The 17,703-nt window shown below is 34.5% G+C and overlaps 1 protein-coding gene across 5 annotated transcripts in view; it reads right to left on the reverse strand.

The window, feature by feature from the left end:
* Positions 1 to 17,703, reverse strand: part of Samd13 (sterile alpha motif domain containing 13) — a 48,353-nt gene that overhangs the window by 15,843 nt on the left and 14,807 nt on the right. For all 5 annotated transcript variants that reach the window (XM_015504762.2, XM_048815015.1, XM_048815012.1 and 2 more), the window contains one exon: positions 727 to 838. In XM_015504762.2, the coding sequence (XP_015360248.1) occupies positions 727 to 838 (112 nt within the window). The remainder of the gene's footprint in view (positions 1 to 726; positions 839 to 17,703) is intronic.

Raw genomic sequence — 17,703 nt, forward strand, 5'->3', positions numbered from 1 at the left:
GCAGCCTTTTTTGCTAGAGAAATAGGAACTGTGTTTCCTTAGAACTGGCCTGGGTGCACCATGAAGTGTTCTCCAATTTACTTCCTCATGGTCAAACCTCTAGGAGGACCATCCCTATAGAGCTGGCTCAGCCCACAAAGTGGAGTCATGAGTCACCCAGACTATTCTAAGAGATGCCTGTTCCTCCATTCCTCTCTCTAACACCAATCCTGGATCTGAAAGAAAGGAATTAACATTTCTGAGCATCAACACTGTGCCAGAACCTCTTAGGCAATTTACATATCTTGTCTTTTCATCCTCACAACATCCCTACAGAATCCTGCACTATTTGACTCTACAGGAGGCTGGGGTGTTGAGGGGGTGTTGAGGCCAGGAGTAAAATGTGCTGCATGTCTCTTGGTCAGATCTCTCGCTCCTCTCTCTCTTTTCAATTTTCTGATTTCTAGTGTTTGTCTGGAGGGTAGATTCCCTCTGCTGAGCCTGATCAGGCTTTCAGAAGATGCAGATACAACAAGGTTTAGCCCTCCTCTCTGCAGCTGCCACATTATCTCAGCCTTGGGTTTTCCTCTGAAGGAAAGGAATCATCGCCTCTCACTTTCACCCTCCTTCCGCCTCAGCTTCTTAAAGCCTCACTGTCCCTTTACTGCTCCTTTGGTCCTCTTCCTCATCACTCCCTCTGTCCACTGTGGGGAGGGGAGATAACTGTATTCATCAAGAGTGAGTTACCTGTTCCTGAAAAGCAGTAGCTTGCTCCTCAAATCCTGCTGTTCGGAAATAATTGACGACATCCATCACAGCCCAGTCGGCAGGATCAGGTGGTCTTCCATTTTCCATGGAACTGCAGGACACAAACCCAGACAGTTGTCAGGGCACTGGGTACATACAAGTAAGGCCAGGCTCACTGCTTTTTCTCCCAGTGCTGGACTGGGCCAGCTTGCTGGGACCTTGTCCTTCTCTTCTCTCAGAGGACCAGACAGAGCCCAGTCCCCACCCTACACCCTCCAGAAGGGCTGTGATCATTTTCCATTTCTTGGTGTCAGATGATCACTACTCTTACTGGCTCAGTCACTGCTTTCACAATAAACTATTGAACCTTTAATATAAATTTTTCCTCACATACTGTTTTTTTTTTTTTTTAAATCAAAGACATTGAGAGTGGTCCAGTGACTTTTAGTGACCTGTAGCTGGATATTCATTCTGTACTTCACACTACAATATTCATTTTGCAATGTGACTCCAACATACCTCTCTTCCCATCTCCTGCCACCTTCCTTCTCCCCATCCCTGCACATCCAGGGATAAAACTATTCTAAATGGTCATGCTCTTTCATAGACCCCGCCCCTCTCACATTCTGTCCCAGCCCATTTTAATGCCTCCTCTCCTGTCTCTACCTGACAAATTCCTACCATTCCTACTAGCTCAAAGTTCACCTCTTCCCTATTTTCTGGCACTGCCAGGTAATTATTTTAGTTACACTCTCCTCTGAGTTCTAGAACTCCATTCAAACTCTCATTGCAATATCTTCTATACTAGATCATATTCTCTGTTAATTGGACAGTCTCTCCTACCAGAGTGGGCCTGTGGGCTAGAGATACACATTTTAGATTGAATCATTTCTCATTTTATTATTCCTAGAGTCAAGTGTGTACTTAGGAACTCAATCAATATTGTTCAAATGAATAAACAGGTGACAGTCGAACATCTGCCTGAGAGATTCCATAGTAACCCTTCTCATTGAATTTAGAAAGGAGGGACAGAAGTAAAATAGAGTAAGAATGGCAATGAGCTGCAATTGCTATAACTCTGCCTCATTTCTATGTTTCAGGAATATCTATCTGATAATCATCTTATCCAAGGATAAATTCCAAACAGTGTAAGTGGGCTTAGGAAGTCATTCAGGACAATGGCCCCCACCTCTCTAAGTTAGGAACACACTAGGAAGATAAACCCACATAGTGCTTATGCTTACAAACCTTATAGTCCCATAGAGGAATATTAATCAATAACCATACAGGTAAACATACAGCTGCAAGTTAGGCAAAATGCTGTAAGGACAGATGCACTGTGCTATAACAGACTTTCCTGTGGAAGTTTCCTTTGAGGTAAGGCCCAAAAGGCAGCCAGAAGTTAACTGTGAGGTTATGAAGTCAGGTGAAGATCCTTCCAGGCTCTGTAGCAGGAATACATATAACCAAGGCAAACCATGCAGATCACACTGAGGCTTATGGATTTTTGCTAAGAGCAATGGGAAGTTGTTGAATGGCCTCACAGAAAGGGGGTGACCTGACCGGATTCATATTTTGAAAAAAGAAGGTATTGGAGAGGAGCCAGAGAGGAACAAACGGTTCAGATGAAAACTCTGTTGCATTCATCCAAGCCAGAGATCATGGTGACCCAGACTAGAGTGTTGGCTATAGAAACGAAGATAAGAATGTGGATTTAAAAGCTATCTAATGAATAAGATTTGTATAACTCAGTGGTGGACTAGACATAGAGAAGGAAAGGGACATAAGTGTTATGGAACTGAACGGAAGTTGGTACCTTCACCAAAATGGCATCCCTAGGTTTGGTTGGACACACTGAATCTGGAGCTCAAAGAAATAAGTGAGCCAGAAATACACATTTGGGGGACAGAAATTTAGATGTTGATTGAAACATTGAGAGGATGAGCAGAAAACTAGGCTTCAAATTAAACTTAGTGAAGTTTAACATTTAGTGAAATTTGAAAATATTCATGTTACTTTGAATAGAAGTGAAATTACCCAAACTTGGGAGGACTACTAAAGATCTTCAGACATCTAAAAGGTAAGGGTCTAACTATCTCATTCATAGCAAAATGTTTTGGTCATAGCAAGAAGCTGAAATAATTGATTAAAAAAATTTAAACCAACTTCTACTCTTTATAAGAAAAGGGAGAAACTGATTAATGGCACATGTGATTGCTCATCTCTCAACAGCACTAAATTTTAAAACATTTAAAGCCAATGCTTACTAGTTGGAGGTGTTTTTCTTTTTGAGTTCAGAGATTGTGAATCTCTAAGCACTGTGTGCTGTGTATCCATGCACCCATATGTGTGTATAAACATTATTTCCTAGTATTTAATAGGCAACATACTTTTGGAAAAAAACCTACTTTCACCCTAATGTTGTCAAACATTAATTATGTACTTTTAAAATCAATGCTAAATGTTTTCTTTTTAAGTATTTATGTGCTGGGATTTTCCGTCATTCTAAGAACATAAGCAATCATGAGCTGACACCAGGGACCCTCTTCAAGGTACCATTTTATTTTTCTGTTTTGTTGAAGGTGCGTTTGAAGAAATGTCTGGGCAAGAGTTCTTTGTTCTAGCAATTCTTTTAAGTTTTCTAATCATCTCACTTCTGGAAGTGAGCAGAGTCTCACTGGACACACTTTCAAGTGACTGAAAAGTACCTGAATTCACTTTCCCTATGGATGACTTCAATTAGTCACCTTTCCTTATAAAGAATAGTTATCAATTGTAATAACAAAGTATGTTACATTGTGATTTTAGGATGAGAGGCTTTCCTGATTCTTATTCTGTTGTAACATCACCACTTTCATAATTCTGAAATATCATAAGTACCAACAATACCACAGATAATAAGGACTTCATAAAACTGATGACCATGAAGAATAGGAGTGACGTGAAACTGAGAACTCTCACACTTATAAGGTGAGGGAGTCTACTAGGAAGAAATAAGGGCTAGAAACCAATCAATACATTTCATGATTATTCTACATAAGATCAAGTCTGATGACCCCCAAATCACAGTAATTTAGGAAAAAAAGGACATTAAATAATTCATTTCCTGAGAAGAAAATCCTATCTTCTTGTAGTTTCCCAGCACCTCGAACAGAACTGACTGGTACATAATTTATATATAGCAGAAATACCGTTACATTAAATGAACTAACAACCAGAAAGCACTTACAATTTATGAAATGCTCTCCAGAAAAGCTCAGAAAGGGTAAGAAACTCACCCAAAGTGTATAATAAGATAAAGCCAGGATTGAATTCTAGACATGCTTGGCTCCAACCTATCCTTTTCCCATTGTACTTCTTTACTGATTCAACAACTACTTACTGAATGCCCATAGTCTGCTGAGTACTGTGTTAGATGCAGGGTTACAAGGACCAAGAATGTATAGTTCCTGCCCTCGAGGAGCTGGCAATCTCGGGAGGGAAAGCAGTTGGAAACAGCTGACCCTAAGAAATACTAGCATTGAGAGGTGAATAAAGTGCAACTGAAGACACATGCAATGGAGGGCATATTAGTTTTGTCTGAATTGAACACTTGAAGATTCTCTATGACGATTTAAAAGAACACCTATGGCTCCAAACACACCCTGAGCTGGGACGGAGGATTTGCTGAGGCACGTGCACTCAGGTGCATATCACAGCTTCTACACTGCTGATGAAAAAGCAAGATGGATGATTTCGTTGAGCCCTTCCAGGGGTTTTAGTGATGGTTTTAAGGAACTACTAAAGATGGAATGTAGCATGAAGGTGGTGGTGAGGTGGAGGCTGGGGGTAGTCAAAGCCAAAGCCAAATAATATCTGGCATGGGAACATTTTGGGGGATAGATTAAAGTGACACTTATTTCTTCAGGGAAGGCAAAGTCTCTCTTCAAGGATTGATATTTATAGCCAAGACTCTTAACCTTATTCCTTTATAAGTGGTCCATTCTCTCTATATCCTTTCTTATAATGTGTGCATATCAGACTCCAGAAGCAATTTAAATAGCACTTTTTAAAACACCTCCCAGTTGGTGGCTCCATTGTGGCTGCTAATTTTGCACTGATAAAATGAGACAGCAGATAGGAAATTTCCATTGTCATTGGGTATTTATTATTTGCTATCATCATAGCAAAGTGTTTCTTAGAAAATAATACATATTAAGATAATAAATCCTGAGTATTTTTCCAGGCATTGGAATTTTTATAAAATATATATTTTGCCTTATTATAAAAATTAGCAAGAAATGAAGGACATAATTTGTCTTTAATTCCCTCTCTTAATCAAATAAATGTTTCCATTTAACCCAGTCACCTTTTAGCCTTTGTGCATATGGTTAGGTACATCATGCGCTGACAAAATTCTATCATGTGTGAATAATTCACACTAGGAAGTGATTATCCTTTAATTAAACAATCACCTCACTTTGAAAGAGAGCTAGAGAGATGCGATCATGGGGACAGAAATGCCATAAATAACCATTTGGCAGATATAATACAGATTAATTGAAGACTTTTTCACATGGGCATATCATAATCAGCAACACTTAAATGTCTCCATTTCCCTTTACATGAAGGCAGGTAGGAAATAGTTGAAATTTTCTCTAAATCTAGCACATGTGTATTTTATGGTGCTTATGATATTATAGATTCTGAAGGTTAGTCAGGCTAAAAAGGTACTCTATATAAACAGAATCCACATGTGATTTTATAACTATTATATTCATTTACTGCATTTCTATTTCACTGCATTTCTATTTCAAACTTCAGAGGAAAAAATACTTTAAACATTGGTTAACATATTATGGTGATATTTTTGGCATTTTATTCTTTTTTTTACAATTTTGAATGTTACTTATTTTTATACTTAAAAAATGCACTCTAATTCTGTACTGCCTTAATCTTTATACCTTATTTTAAAATTAAATTACCCTGCTCTTTGCCCATATCTTAAAACAGCCTTTGGCTAAAAGCAATTTAATTCTGATTCTAATAAATTAATATCGTTCCCTTTGCCTCTAACATATCTAAGAATGAAGCAACTAAATGAGCTTAGTTTTCTCCTCTATTCTTCTTCTCCTCTCCCTTCATAATAACAGGCAGGGATTTGGCTAAAACGCAGGTCCAAAAAGAGAAAGGATGAGTCAAAGGCTCTTGAGAGGACATTTTTCATTTAAAAATATTCAGGCAAATAGGAGTTGACTACAGTATGATGAAATGATGAAAGCACTGGAAAAGCAAAGAATTCATCAAGACTTCTATATCTTTTAAATTCTTGAGTTTAGCATTCAGAGTCCTGATTCAAAAGTAGCTTTCTAATTTGTACTAAAACGCAACTGGGCAATAGCCTAGACTTCCCTCTGTCCATGGCTTTGCTTGTGTCACTTCAATTCTTTCTGTTAAACTTTGAGGGATTACAATCCTACTCATTTTTAAAAAGGTTTACCATTTAAATGTTCCCTTCCAAATACCTGCAATTAATATTTTACTCCAAACATTGATAGACAAATTTTAATCTGTTATAATGAGCCAGCTCCTTAATAAGCATTGTAAACTCATAGCCTAATGAAAAGGATAATCTCAAATCAGATGTGACATGAAGAGAGTCATGTTTGTTCCAAAAATTAGAGAACAGAGTGAATAGATGACAGAGGAAGATGGGAAGGTAACATGGCAGTGTGAGTTAGACCATGCTAAGTGGGTGGACCAGAGGCTCTGGAGCTATGAATCAGCCCCAACACCAGAAGCAGGAGCTGGGGACAAGAGGGGAAGCTTCTTGTATCATTTCTTCCTTCTATGCTAGGTATCTTCCCTTGGCTGCTGGCTTTTCTCTGAAGTCACATAGCATTCTGTACTTGAATACCTCTCCCCATTACCCCATCTCATCTTTCTGAAAATAAGTATCCTATAAACAGCCTTTTTTCTTACCTGTTAACTTCTAGCATAAATAAAATCTTCAACTAATATAAATAAAGATACTTCTTTGAAGAGGACTTAATGAATTTCTAGTGTTTATTACTGGATAAAATTCATGCCAAATACAAACGTGGATATTTCATATCCTTATTATTAATATTAGGCCTAGACACTGCCTAATATTAATAATAAAGATATATTATCACAAGGTCATATATCAGAATGAACAGATAGCAATAAAGTATTAACATGTTTATTTTAGCTTCTCTAAGAAAAAAAACAAAACTGTACCAGCTATAAGTATCATTATTAACTTCTAATTATTATCTACATTCAATAAATCATTCAACACAGAAACAGTGGACTGGAATGCACTGTAGAACAAATGGACCTAACAGCCCCCTGCAAAACATTCATCCCACAAACAGCAGAACACAATTCTTATCAAACATGCATGTAACATTCTCCAGGAAAGAGTTCATGTTAGTCACAAAACAAGTCTTAACAAATTTAAGAAAACTATAATCATACCAGCTATCTTTTTGACCACAATGGAAAATAGCCCCTAGAAATCGGAACAAGAAAATCTGGAAATTCACAAATATGAATTTGTGGGACTTAAGTGACACACTCTAAAACAACTAATGGATCAAATAAGAGATCAAAAAATAAATTAGAAACTGAGATAGGTGAAAATGAAAACACAACATATCAAAACTTAGGGCAGGTGTACAATTAATACTAGTACTAAGAGATGTTTATAATCATAAATGCCCATCTTAAAAAAGAAAAGCTCAAATAAACAACCTAACTTTATATACCAAGGGAATTAGCAGAAGGAAAGAAATAATAAAGATTTGAGGGGAAATAAATTAAATAGAGAATGGAAAAACAATAGAAAAAAACACAATGATTCTAAGAGTTGGCTCTTGAAGACATAAGCCAAAGTGACACACCTTTAGTAGACTAAGAAAAGGAGAGAAAAGATTCAAATAAACAAAACAAAAATAGAAAAAAGATATTACAACGGATGTTACAGAAATGAGAAATATCATAAGAGACTACCATAAGCAATTATAAGCCAAGAAATTGGGTAAACTAGAAAACATGGATAAATTACTAGGAACATACAACATATCAAGACTTAATTATGAAGAAATAAAAAATAGGAGCAGATGTAACTAGTAAGGAGATTGTGTCAGTAACCGAAAAACCTTCCAGCAAAGAAAAGCCCATAACCATCTGGTTTCACTGGAGAATTTTATCATTTAAGGAAGAGTTCATTCCAATCTTCTCAAATACTTCCAAGAAGCTAAAAAGAACGGAATATTTTTTTTAATTTTTTTTATGTTTATAGCAACTTTATTCACAATTGCCCAAACCTGGAAGCCACCAAGATATCCTTTTTTTTTTTAAATTCCTCTTTTTAAAAAAATTGTTATTTTTAGATATGCATGAAAGTAGAGTGTATTTTGACACATTACACATACATGGAGTATAGCTTATTCTAATTAGGATCCCATTCTTGTGGTTGTAGATGATGTGGAGTTTCACTGGTCATATATTCATATATGAACACAGGAAGGTTGTTATCTGATTCATTCTGCTGTCTTTCCAAATCCCATCCTCCCTCCCTTCCCTTCATCCTCCTTTGTCTAATCAAATGGAGAGGGAATACTCATTTTATGAAGCCATCTTTACCCTGATACCAAAGTCAGAAAAAGATGAATCTCCATATCGTATACAACCACAAGACTGGGATCCTAATTAGAATAAAATATAGCCCATGCTTGTATAAATATGTCAAAATATACTTCACTGTCATATATATCTAAAAATAACAAAGTTTTTTTTTTTAAAGATTCAATGAGAAAAGAATATTATAGGTCAATATCCTTGATAACAGAAGAAAAAATCTTCGGAAAAAAAATCAAATTCAACAGCACCTTAAAAGAATAATGCACCATAACCAAGTGGGGTTTATTTCGGGATACAAGAACAGTTCAACATAAAAAAATTAATCACTATGATGCTCCACATTAACAGAATGAAAAATAAAAATTTCATGATCCTCTTGATACAGAAAGTGTTTGATAAAATTCAACACCTTTTAAATGAAATTATTATACACAAGAGATTCTTGCATTCCCATGGTATTACAGCACTATTCACAGAAGCTAAGATAGGGAATCAACCTGGAGGATGGTTTCCTCTCCATCAATGGATGAATAAAGAAAATATGGTATATAGACACAATGGAATATTACTCAGCCATAAAAAGAATGGAACTAGAAATTATTATGTAAGTGAAAAAAGCCAGACACAGAAATAAAAATACCACATCATGTTGAATAATGTTTTCACTCATTTGTGGAAACTAAAAGTCAATCCTACAAAAAATGGAGTATAATAGTGGTCACTGGAGACTGGGAAGGGATGGGAGTAGGGGAGAATGGAAAGAAATTAGGGACACTAAAACACAGCGAGAGTTTGTTTTGATATTTTATAGCACAGTAGGGGTAATTACTTGTTAAAAAATCCATGGTATATTTCAAAATGACTAGAAGAGTTTGAAATTCCAAACACACAAAATGATTCCCATTTGTAGAGATGGAAGTGCTTATTACTCTGATTTAATTATCATATGGCTATACATGTATCAAATTTTAATGAACTCCAAAAAGATGTACAAACATCTCAAAAAAATTTGGTACTCTTTCACAATAAAAACTCTCAACAAACTAGGAATAAGTTACTTCAACTCAGTAAAGACCATATATTAAAATACTATAGCTAACACCATATTCAATGGTGAAAACTGAAAGCCTTTCCATGAATTTCAGTAACAAGGCAAGGATGCCATCCTTGCCACTTCTATTCAACATAGTGCTGAAAATCCCACCGGGAGCCACAGCACTGCAAGTACTACCTCTTGCAAAAAGGCAAGAAAAAGAAATAAAAGCATCCAAATTAGAAAGAAAGAAATGTTCCCATTTACAGCTGATATGATTTTATGCATATAAAATCCTAAACTTTCCACAGAAAAATTGTTACAACTAATTCATTTTAGTAAAATTGCAGTATACAAATCAGCATATAAAATCAGTTGTATTTCTATACTGTGGTAATGAATTATCTGAAAATAAAATTATAAAAACAATTCCATTTATGATAGTATCAAAAAAGCACAGAATATTTAGCAATGTTTTAAGCAACTGAGGAAGTGACCCATTGAAAATCATCAAACATTGATGAAAGAAATTAAAGAAGACACAAACAGAAACAGATCTGATGTTTATAGATTGGAGCACTTAATATTGCTCAAATGTCTAAGTACCCAAAGAAATCTATGGATTCAATGCAATTCCTACCAACATCTCCATAACATTTCTTATAGAAATTAAAAATATAGAAATTAAAATTAAAAATAATTGGTTCACCTAGAACCAAAGTAGACCTTAAACAGTCAAAATTATCTTGAAAAGGAACAAAGCTGGAGGCATCAAACTTTTGGTTTCAAAGCACATTACAAAGCTTCAGTATATTTAAGCAGCATGGTACTGGCATAAAGATAGTCATATAGACCAGGGTGAACTGGGGGTGTAGCTCAGTGGCAGAGTGCATTAGCACCAAAAAAGAAAGAAAATGGGCACATAGCTCAATGTCACAGAACAGAAAACCTAGAAATAAATCCACACACATATGGTCAAATAATCTTTAACATGAGTGCCATGAAACACAATGGGAAAAGGACACTGTGTTCAACAAATGTCACTGGGAAAACTGGACATTGATATGCAAAATAATGAAATTATCTTACCCTTAAGTGCATATCAATTATCAAAAATCTCAAAAGTCTCAAAAATATCACATATCAAAAATATCAAAAATCTCACATTGTTCTTCGTGAGATTTTGTGGACAAGATGACCAAAACACAGGCAACAAAAGCAAAAATAGACGAGTGGGACTACACCAAACTAAAAGCTTTCTGCACAGCAAAGTAAACAATCAATAGACTAAGAGGGTAGCCTGTGGAATGGGAAAGAAATTATCAAACCATATTTCTGATATATTCAAAATATGTAAGGATCTCCTCAATAGCAAAAAATACCTAATAACTCTATTGGAAAATAGTCTAAGGACTTGAAAATATATATATATATATATATATATATATATATATATATATATATATATATNGGGAGGGAAGGTGAAGGAAGGAGTCATAGCACATTCTAACTTATTCTACTATGTATCTGCAGAAGGGTCACAACATCATATCCTGATTAAAAAGATCACTTTTCAAGTTTGAATATTGGCTTCAATTTGTTTCTTTACTTTCTATTTAGCTATTTATTATGTGTTGAGAGTTTTATTCTACTTTCCTTTGCTTTTAGTATAAGGCTTCTTAGCATCATGATCACCCTCCACAGCAGATTGCCACTGCCTGAGAAGAGTATACCAGGAATCATTATGTAACTGCAGTCAGACAGAGTCAGGGCAGCTCATGGTTAGGAACAGACAAAAGTTGGCATGATGGAAAGAAGGCACCGGGAACTAGCTAATAAGCTGGATAAAAACTCTTCATTGCTTTCAAAGAACATACATTCAAGGACTGCTGATTAATGTGATGCTGCTGGAGAACAGGTTTAAGAGTACGTAAACAAAAGCTGAAGCAGTGATCAGGCACACATTTACTACTTAAGTTTCCCATTCCTTTCTCCCTGAGGAGCCAGAGCAGCCTTCCAGGAAAACAACCAAAACCCCATGAAATAATTTACTCAATTTTTAATTTTTTTAAAAAATTTGATTTACTCTTGTTAGTTATATATGACAGCAGAATGCAATTCAATTCATATTAACACAAATAGAGCAAAAATTTTCATGTCTCTGGCTGAACACAAAGTAGAATCACACCATTCATTTTTTTATGTATGTACTTAGGGTAATGATGTCCATCTCATTCCACTGTCTTTCTTACACTCATTCCCCTTCTCCCCTCCCTCCCTTGTGCCCTAATTAAAGTTCCGTCTATTCTTCCAATGCTCCCCGCCCCATCCATTATGAATCAGCATCCTTGTATCAGAGAAGCCATTCAGCATTTGTTTTTTTGGGATTGACTTACTTCACTTAGCATTATATTCTCCAACTACATCCATTTACCTGCAAATGCCATGATTTTATTCTCTTTTAATGCTGAGTAATATTCCATTGTGTGTGTGTGTGTGTGTGTATATATATATATATATATATATATATATATATATATATATATTTTTTTTTTTTTTTCTGTATCAGTTCATCTACTGAAGGGTATCTAGACTGGATCCACAATTTAGCTATTATATATTGTGCTGCTATAAATATTGATGTGGCTGTGTCCCTGTAGTATGCTGTTTTTAAGTCTTTTGGTTACAGACCAAGGAGAGGGACAGCTGGGTCAAATTCCCAGTTTTCCCAGGAATCTCCATACTGCTTTCCATATTGGCTGCACCAATTTGCAGTCCCACCAGCAATGTAAGAGTGTGCCCTTTTCCCCACATCCTCACCAACACTTATTGTTGTTTGTATTCTTAACAGCTGCCAGTCTGACTGGAGTGAGAGTAGTTTTGACTTGCATTTCTCTAACTGCTAGAGATGTTGAACATTTTTTCATATATTTGTTGGTAGATTGTATATCATCTTCTGAGAAGTGTCTGTTCACTTTCTTGGCCCATTTATTGATTGGATTATTTTTTGGGGGGGTGTTAAGACTTTTGAGTTCTTTATATACCCTAGAGATTAGTGCTCTATGTGATGTGCAAGTGGTAAAAATTTGCTCCCATTATGTAGGCTCTCTATTCACTTTAATGATTGTTTCTTTTGCTGAGAAGAAGGTTTTGAATTTGAATCCATCCCATTTATTGATTATTAATTTTACTTCTTGTACTATAGGAGTCTTATTAAAAAGAAGTCGAGGCCTAATCCGACATGATGGAGATTTGGGCCTTTTTCTTCTATTAGATGCAGGGTCTCTGATTTAATTCCTAGGTCCTTGATCCACTTGAGTTGAGTTTTGTGCATGGTGAGAGATAGGGGTTTAATTTCATTTTGTTCCATATGGATTTCCAGTTTTTCCAGCACCATTTGTTGAAGAGGCTATATTTCCTCCACTATATGTTTTTGGCACCTTTGTCTAATATAATTTTATTTATGTGGGTTTGTCTCTGTGTCCTCTATTCTGTACCATTGGTCTACATGTCTATTTTGGTGCCCATACCATGCCATTTTTGTTACTGTTACACTGTAGTACAGTTTAAGGTCTGGTATAGTGATGCCACTTGCTTCACTCTTCTTGTTAAGGATTGCTTTAGCTATTCTGGGTCTCTTATTTTTCCAGATGAATTTCGTGACTGCTTTTTCTATTTCTATAAGGAATGTCATTGGGATTTTGATTGGAATTGCATTAAATTTGTATAGTGCTTTTGGTAGTATGGCATTTTGACAATGTTAATTCTGCCTATCCAAGAACAAGAGAGATCTTTCCATCTTCTAAGATCTATCTTCTTTAATTTCTTTTTTTAATGCTCTGTAGTTTTTGTTGTAGAGGACTTTCACCTGTTTCGTTAGGTTGATTCCCAAGTATTTTACTTTTTTTGAGGCTATTGTAAATAGGGTAGTTTTCCTTGTTTCTCATTCAGAGGATTTGTCACTTATATACAGAAATGCCTTTGATTTATGAGTGTTGATTTTATATCCTGCTACTTTGCTGAATTCATTCACTAGTTGTAGAAGTTTTCTGGTGGAATTTTTTGGGTCTTCTACGTATAGAATCATGTCATCAGCAAATAGTGCTAATTTGAGTTCTTCTTTTCCTATCTGTATCCCTTTAATTTCTTTCATCTGTCTAATTGCTATGGCTAGTATTTCAAGACCTATGTTAAATAGAAGTGGTCAAAGAGGGCATCCCTGCCTTGTTCCAGTTTTTAGAGGGAATGCTTTCAATTTTTCTCCATTTATAATGATGTTGGTCTGTGGCTTAGCATAGATAACTTCTATAATGTTGAGATAAGTACCTATTATCCCTATTATCTTTTGCTGAGAAGAAGGTTTTGAATTTGAATCCATCCCATTTATTGATTATTGATTTTACTTCTTGTACTATAAGAGTCTTATTAAAGAAGTCGGGGGCTAATCTGACATGATGAAGATTTGAGCCTTTTTCTTCTATTAGATGCATAAAGATCATTTGATTCTTATCTTTGAGTCTATTGATTTGATGAATTACATTTATTGATTTCTGTATGCTGAACCAACCCTGCATCCCTCGGATGAATCCCACTTGATTGTGGTGCACCATCTTTTTGATATGTTTTTGTATTTGATTTGCCAGAATTTTATTGAGAATTTTTGCATCTATGTTCATTAGAGATATTTGGTCTGAAGTTTTCTTTCTTTGATGTGTCTTTGCCTGGTTTTGGAATCAGGGTGATATTGGTCTCATAGAATGAGTTTGGAAGTGTTCCCTCTTTTTCTATTTCATGAAATAATTTGAGTAGTATTGGTATTAGTTCGTCTTTAAAAGTCTTGTAGAACTCAGCTGTGTATCCATCTGGTCCTGGACTTTTCTTGGTTGGTAGGCTTCTGATGGTGGCTTCTATTTCATTGCTTGAAATTATTCTATTTTAACTGTGTATGTCATCCTGGTTTCATTTGGGCAAATCATGTGACTCTAGAAATTTGTCGATGCCTTTGGTATTTTCTATTTTATTGGAGTACAAATTTTCAAAATAATTTCTAATTATCTTCTGTAGTGTCCTTTGTGATATTTCCTTTTTCATCACAGATGTTAGTAATTGAGTTTTCTCTCTCCTCTTCATAAGCATGGCTAAAGGTTTATCAATTTTATTTATTTTTTTCAAAGAATTAGCTTTTTGTTTTGACAATTTTTTCAACTGTTTCTTTTGTTTCATTTCATTTCAGCTCTGATTTTAACTATTTCCTATCTTCTACAACTTTGGTGTTGATTTTTTCTTCTTTTTGGGGGGCTTTGAGATGTAATGTTAGGTCATTTATTTGTTGGCTTTTTCTTCTTTTAAGGAATGAACTCCATGCAATGAACTTTCCACTTAGTACTGCCTTCATAGTGTCCCAGAGATTTTGATATGTTGTATCAGTGTTTTCATTTACCTCTAAGAATTTTAAAATCTCTTCTTTGATATCTTTTGCAATCCATTGTTCATTTAATAGCATATTAGTCTCCAGTTGTTGGAATAACTTTTATTTTTTATTTTATCATTGATTTCTAATTTCATTCCATTATGATCTGATAGAATGCAGGGTAGTATCTCTACTTTTGTATTTGCCAAGAGTTGCTTTGTGGCATAATATATGGTCTATTTTAGGGAAGGATCCACGTGCTGCTGAGAAGATAGTGTATTCACTCATTGATCGATGAAATATTCTATATATGTCAGTTAAGTCCAAGTTATTGTTTTATTGAGTTCTACAGTTTCTTCATTCAGCTTTTGTTTGAAAGATCTAAAATAAAAGCTAGAATTATGGCAATAACTATATTTATCTGTGGTTCAGGTGCCCAACCCTATTCTTGCCACCTGGGATAATCATCTTCCTCAATCTCATGTTTAGTCAACCTTCCCTTAGTGCACATATGTAAGAACTTCTCTTGAATATACACTTGTATCTTTCAATAGCCACTAGTAACATGTTGTTGAGCATTTAACATTTGACAGGAAAACTAAATTTTTAATTTAATTTACATATAATTAAAAACTTGGAAGTGGTACAAAATATGTCTGTTAACACAATTTCATTGTTTTGCTCCACCTACATTTCATTTTAACAACGCCATCCCACAGGATGCTGTTGCCGAATTAAAGTTCACACATCAGGTGTGTGTCCTTCCTAGTACTACACATATACAAATCACCCATCTAGTGGTTTGTGTCAATAGACTGTTTCACTTCAAATGACTCTTTCCTATGCATCCATCTAACATTGTAATGTGTTGGTTGAGTATTTGCAGACAGTATGAGTTATGAAGATTCCCTTCTGTGCTGTAATTGGTAATTAAATTGATAGATGTGTAATTGTTTTCATTATTACATAATTAAATATTTTAATTAAAAATAAAGAGACACATTTTAAAAAGAGGTGTAATTGAGAGAAGATGCAGAAACTAATACTGGGACAATAAAGGAAAAAGGGGCCTGGAATAAGGTATGTTCACAATATTTTGAAGAAGTTATAATTTCTTAGAACAAGATGAGCAAATGTTCATTGTGTACAATAAATGGTAAAAATATGAAATGAATATTATTATGAGACATTTTATCAAAAAGAGTGAATTTGATAAGTTTCTTCTCAAAAATCAAAAAAAGAATTAATAAAAGCAATCACCTGAAATAAACATTAAACATCCAAGAAAACACTTTAAAGAGATCTAAAACAAAATAGGAGCTTATAACTTCATTTAGTAGAAATGGATGGGAATCTTGTTTAAAAAAAAAAAAAAAAAAAAAAACCACATTTTTTATCCCAATGGACATATGGTTATTTTGGTTCTGTTAAAATATTATAAGAAAAGCCTAAAAAGGTACTTCAGAAAAGTGAAAGATTTTCCAAACAAACCATCAAATCATTGTCAAAAGAATACAAGGCCTTCTAGAAACAGAATCCAAGACCAACTGATTAAAACTTGAAAAACCACAAGTGTTTTTCTTTAGCTTTAGGTAAAACTATAATATAAAAGATGCTGCCAAGTTAATACCTGAGACATGTTTTATCTCAAAAGACTTCTAACATTATGAAGAAATGGCAATTGACAATCTGAAAAATTGAACTCATGATTTAGGTACTTTTAAATCATTTGCTTCTGCCACAAGAATTCTATATATGAACAAATTAAATTATAAGGCAATGGATGGTGCTCCATGTTAGGTTAAAAAAAACACCTAGGCTTACTGTAATTGTGAAACAAGAGATCAATGTTTACTTTATTGTTTCATTCCACTGTATAATACCTATGTTCAATTTTCTGAAGTGAACTCTTGAATAGTGTTATAGATACCATTATTAAATTGTTCAGCACATATTTGCCAATAGTATTGCTCAATACCAGTAATGAAACTGTTAAAAGAAACAGAAGATAATAAATTTAACAATCTATATTATTTGCCAGGGCTTAATGGTTAAGTTCTGGAAGAGTTTTACAAATATTTGTAGTACTGGTGAAACAAATTAAATATTTGATTAAAATGATAAGAATGCTATCTAAATATTCAAGAATTAAAGACAAAAATGGAAGAGTAATTTGTTTCTTTGTTGATATTGCACTGCATACAAATGAGCTAAATTTGAAGATACAAGAAGGAAAATTGATTTTGACCTAACTAAATAAGTACAAAGTTTTTATGTTTTGAAATTGCAACTTTACAGAATATAATAAAATAATGACTTTAAACATTCTTCTAACATGAACAAGCTTCAAGAAAAAAATTAAACAATGGTTTATTGACACTGATAAACTTATAGTTGCTTATCAATTCATATATACCTCTGAATTCAATGATAATAATATTAAGTTGACATGTGCATTAATAAACTTATTTAACTTGGACAGACGTAGTTTTGGGACAAATACACTTCAGCTTTGAAGTTAAATCAAGATAAATCAGTTGTGTCAATGTGAATGCAAATATGACAAGAAAATTATATTTTGGTACTTGGTTCAGTTTTTGCAAAACTTTAAGTATATTTAGAAAATTAGTTGGGGATGTGATTCTACTTTTTCAACTGTAAATTTTATGAAATATAAATGCAGGTCAAGTATTGTCAAGTATGTCCAAAGAAATTTTTAGGTCCAACTGGAGTTATACTATAAATCTACTAATCAATGTATTTAGAAAATTTAGGATAAGGGGGGATTCAAAATAGACAAGCATTCCCAGTTGTTCACTGACTCGCTGCTACTCATTGAGGTGGGTGAAATGGATTTCACTAAAATTCAATATTGGACATTCAGAAT

The sequence above is a fragment of the Marmota marmota genome, unplaced genomic scaffold (genome assembly GCF_001458135.2).
Source record: "Marmota marmota marmota unplaced genomic scaffold, marMar, whole genome shotgun sequence".
Taxonomy (NCBI): Eukaryota; Metazoa; Chordata; class Mammalia; order Rodentia; family Sciuridae; genus Marmota; species Marmota marmota.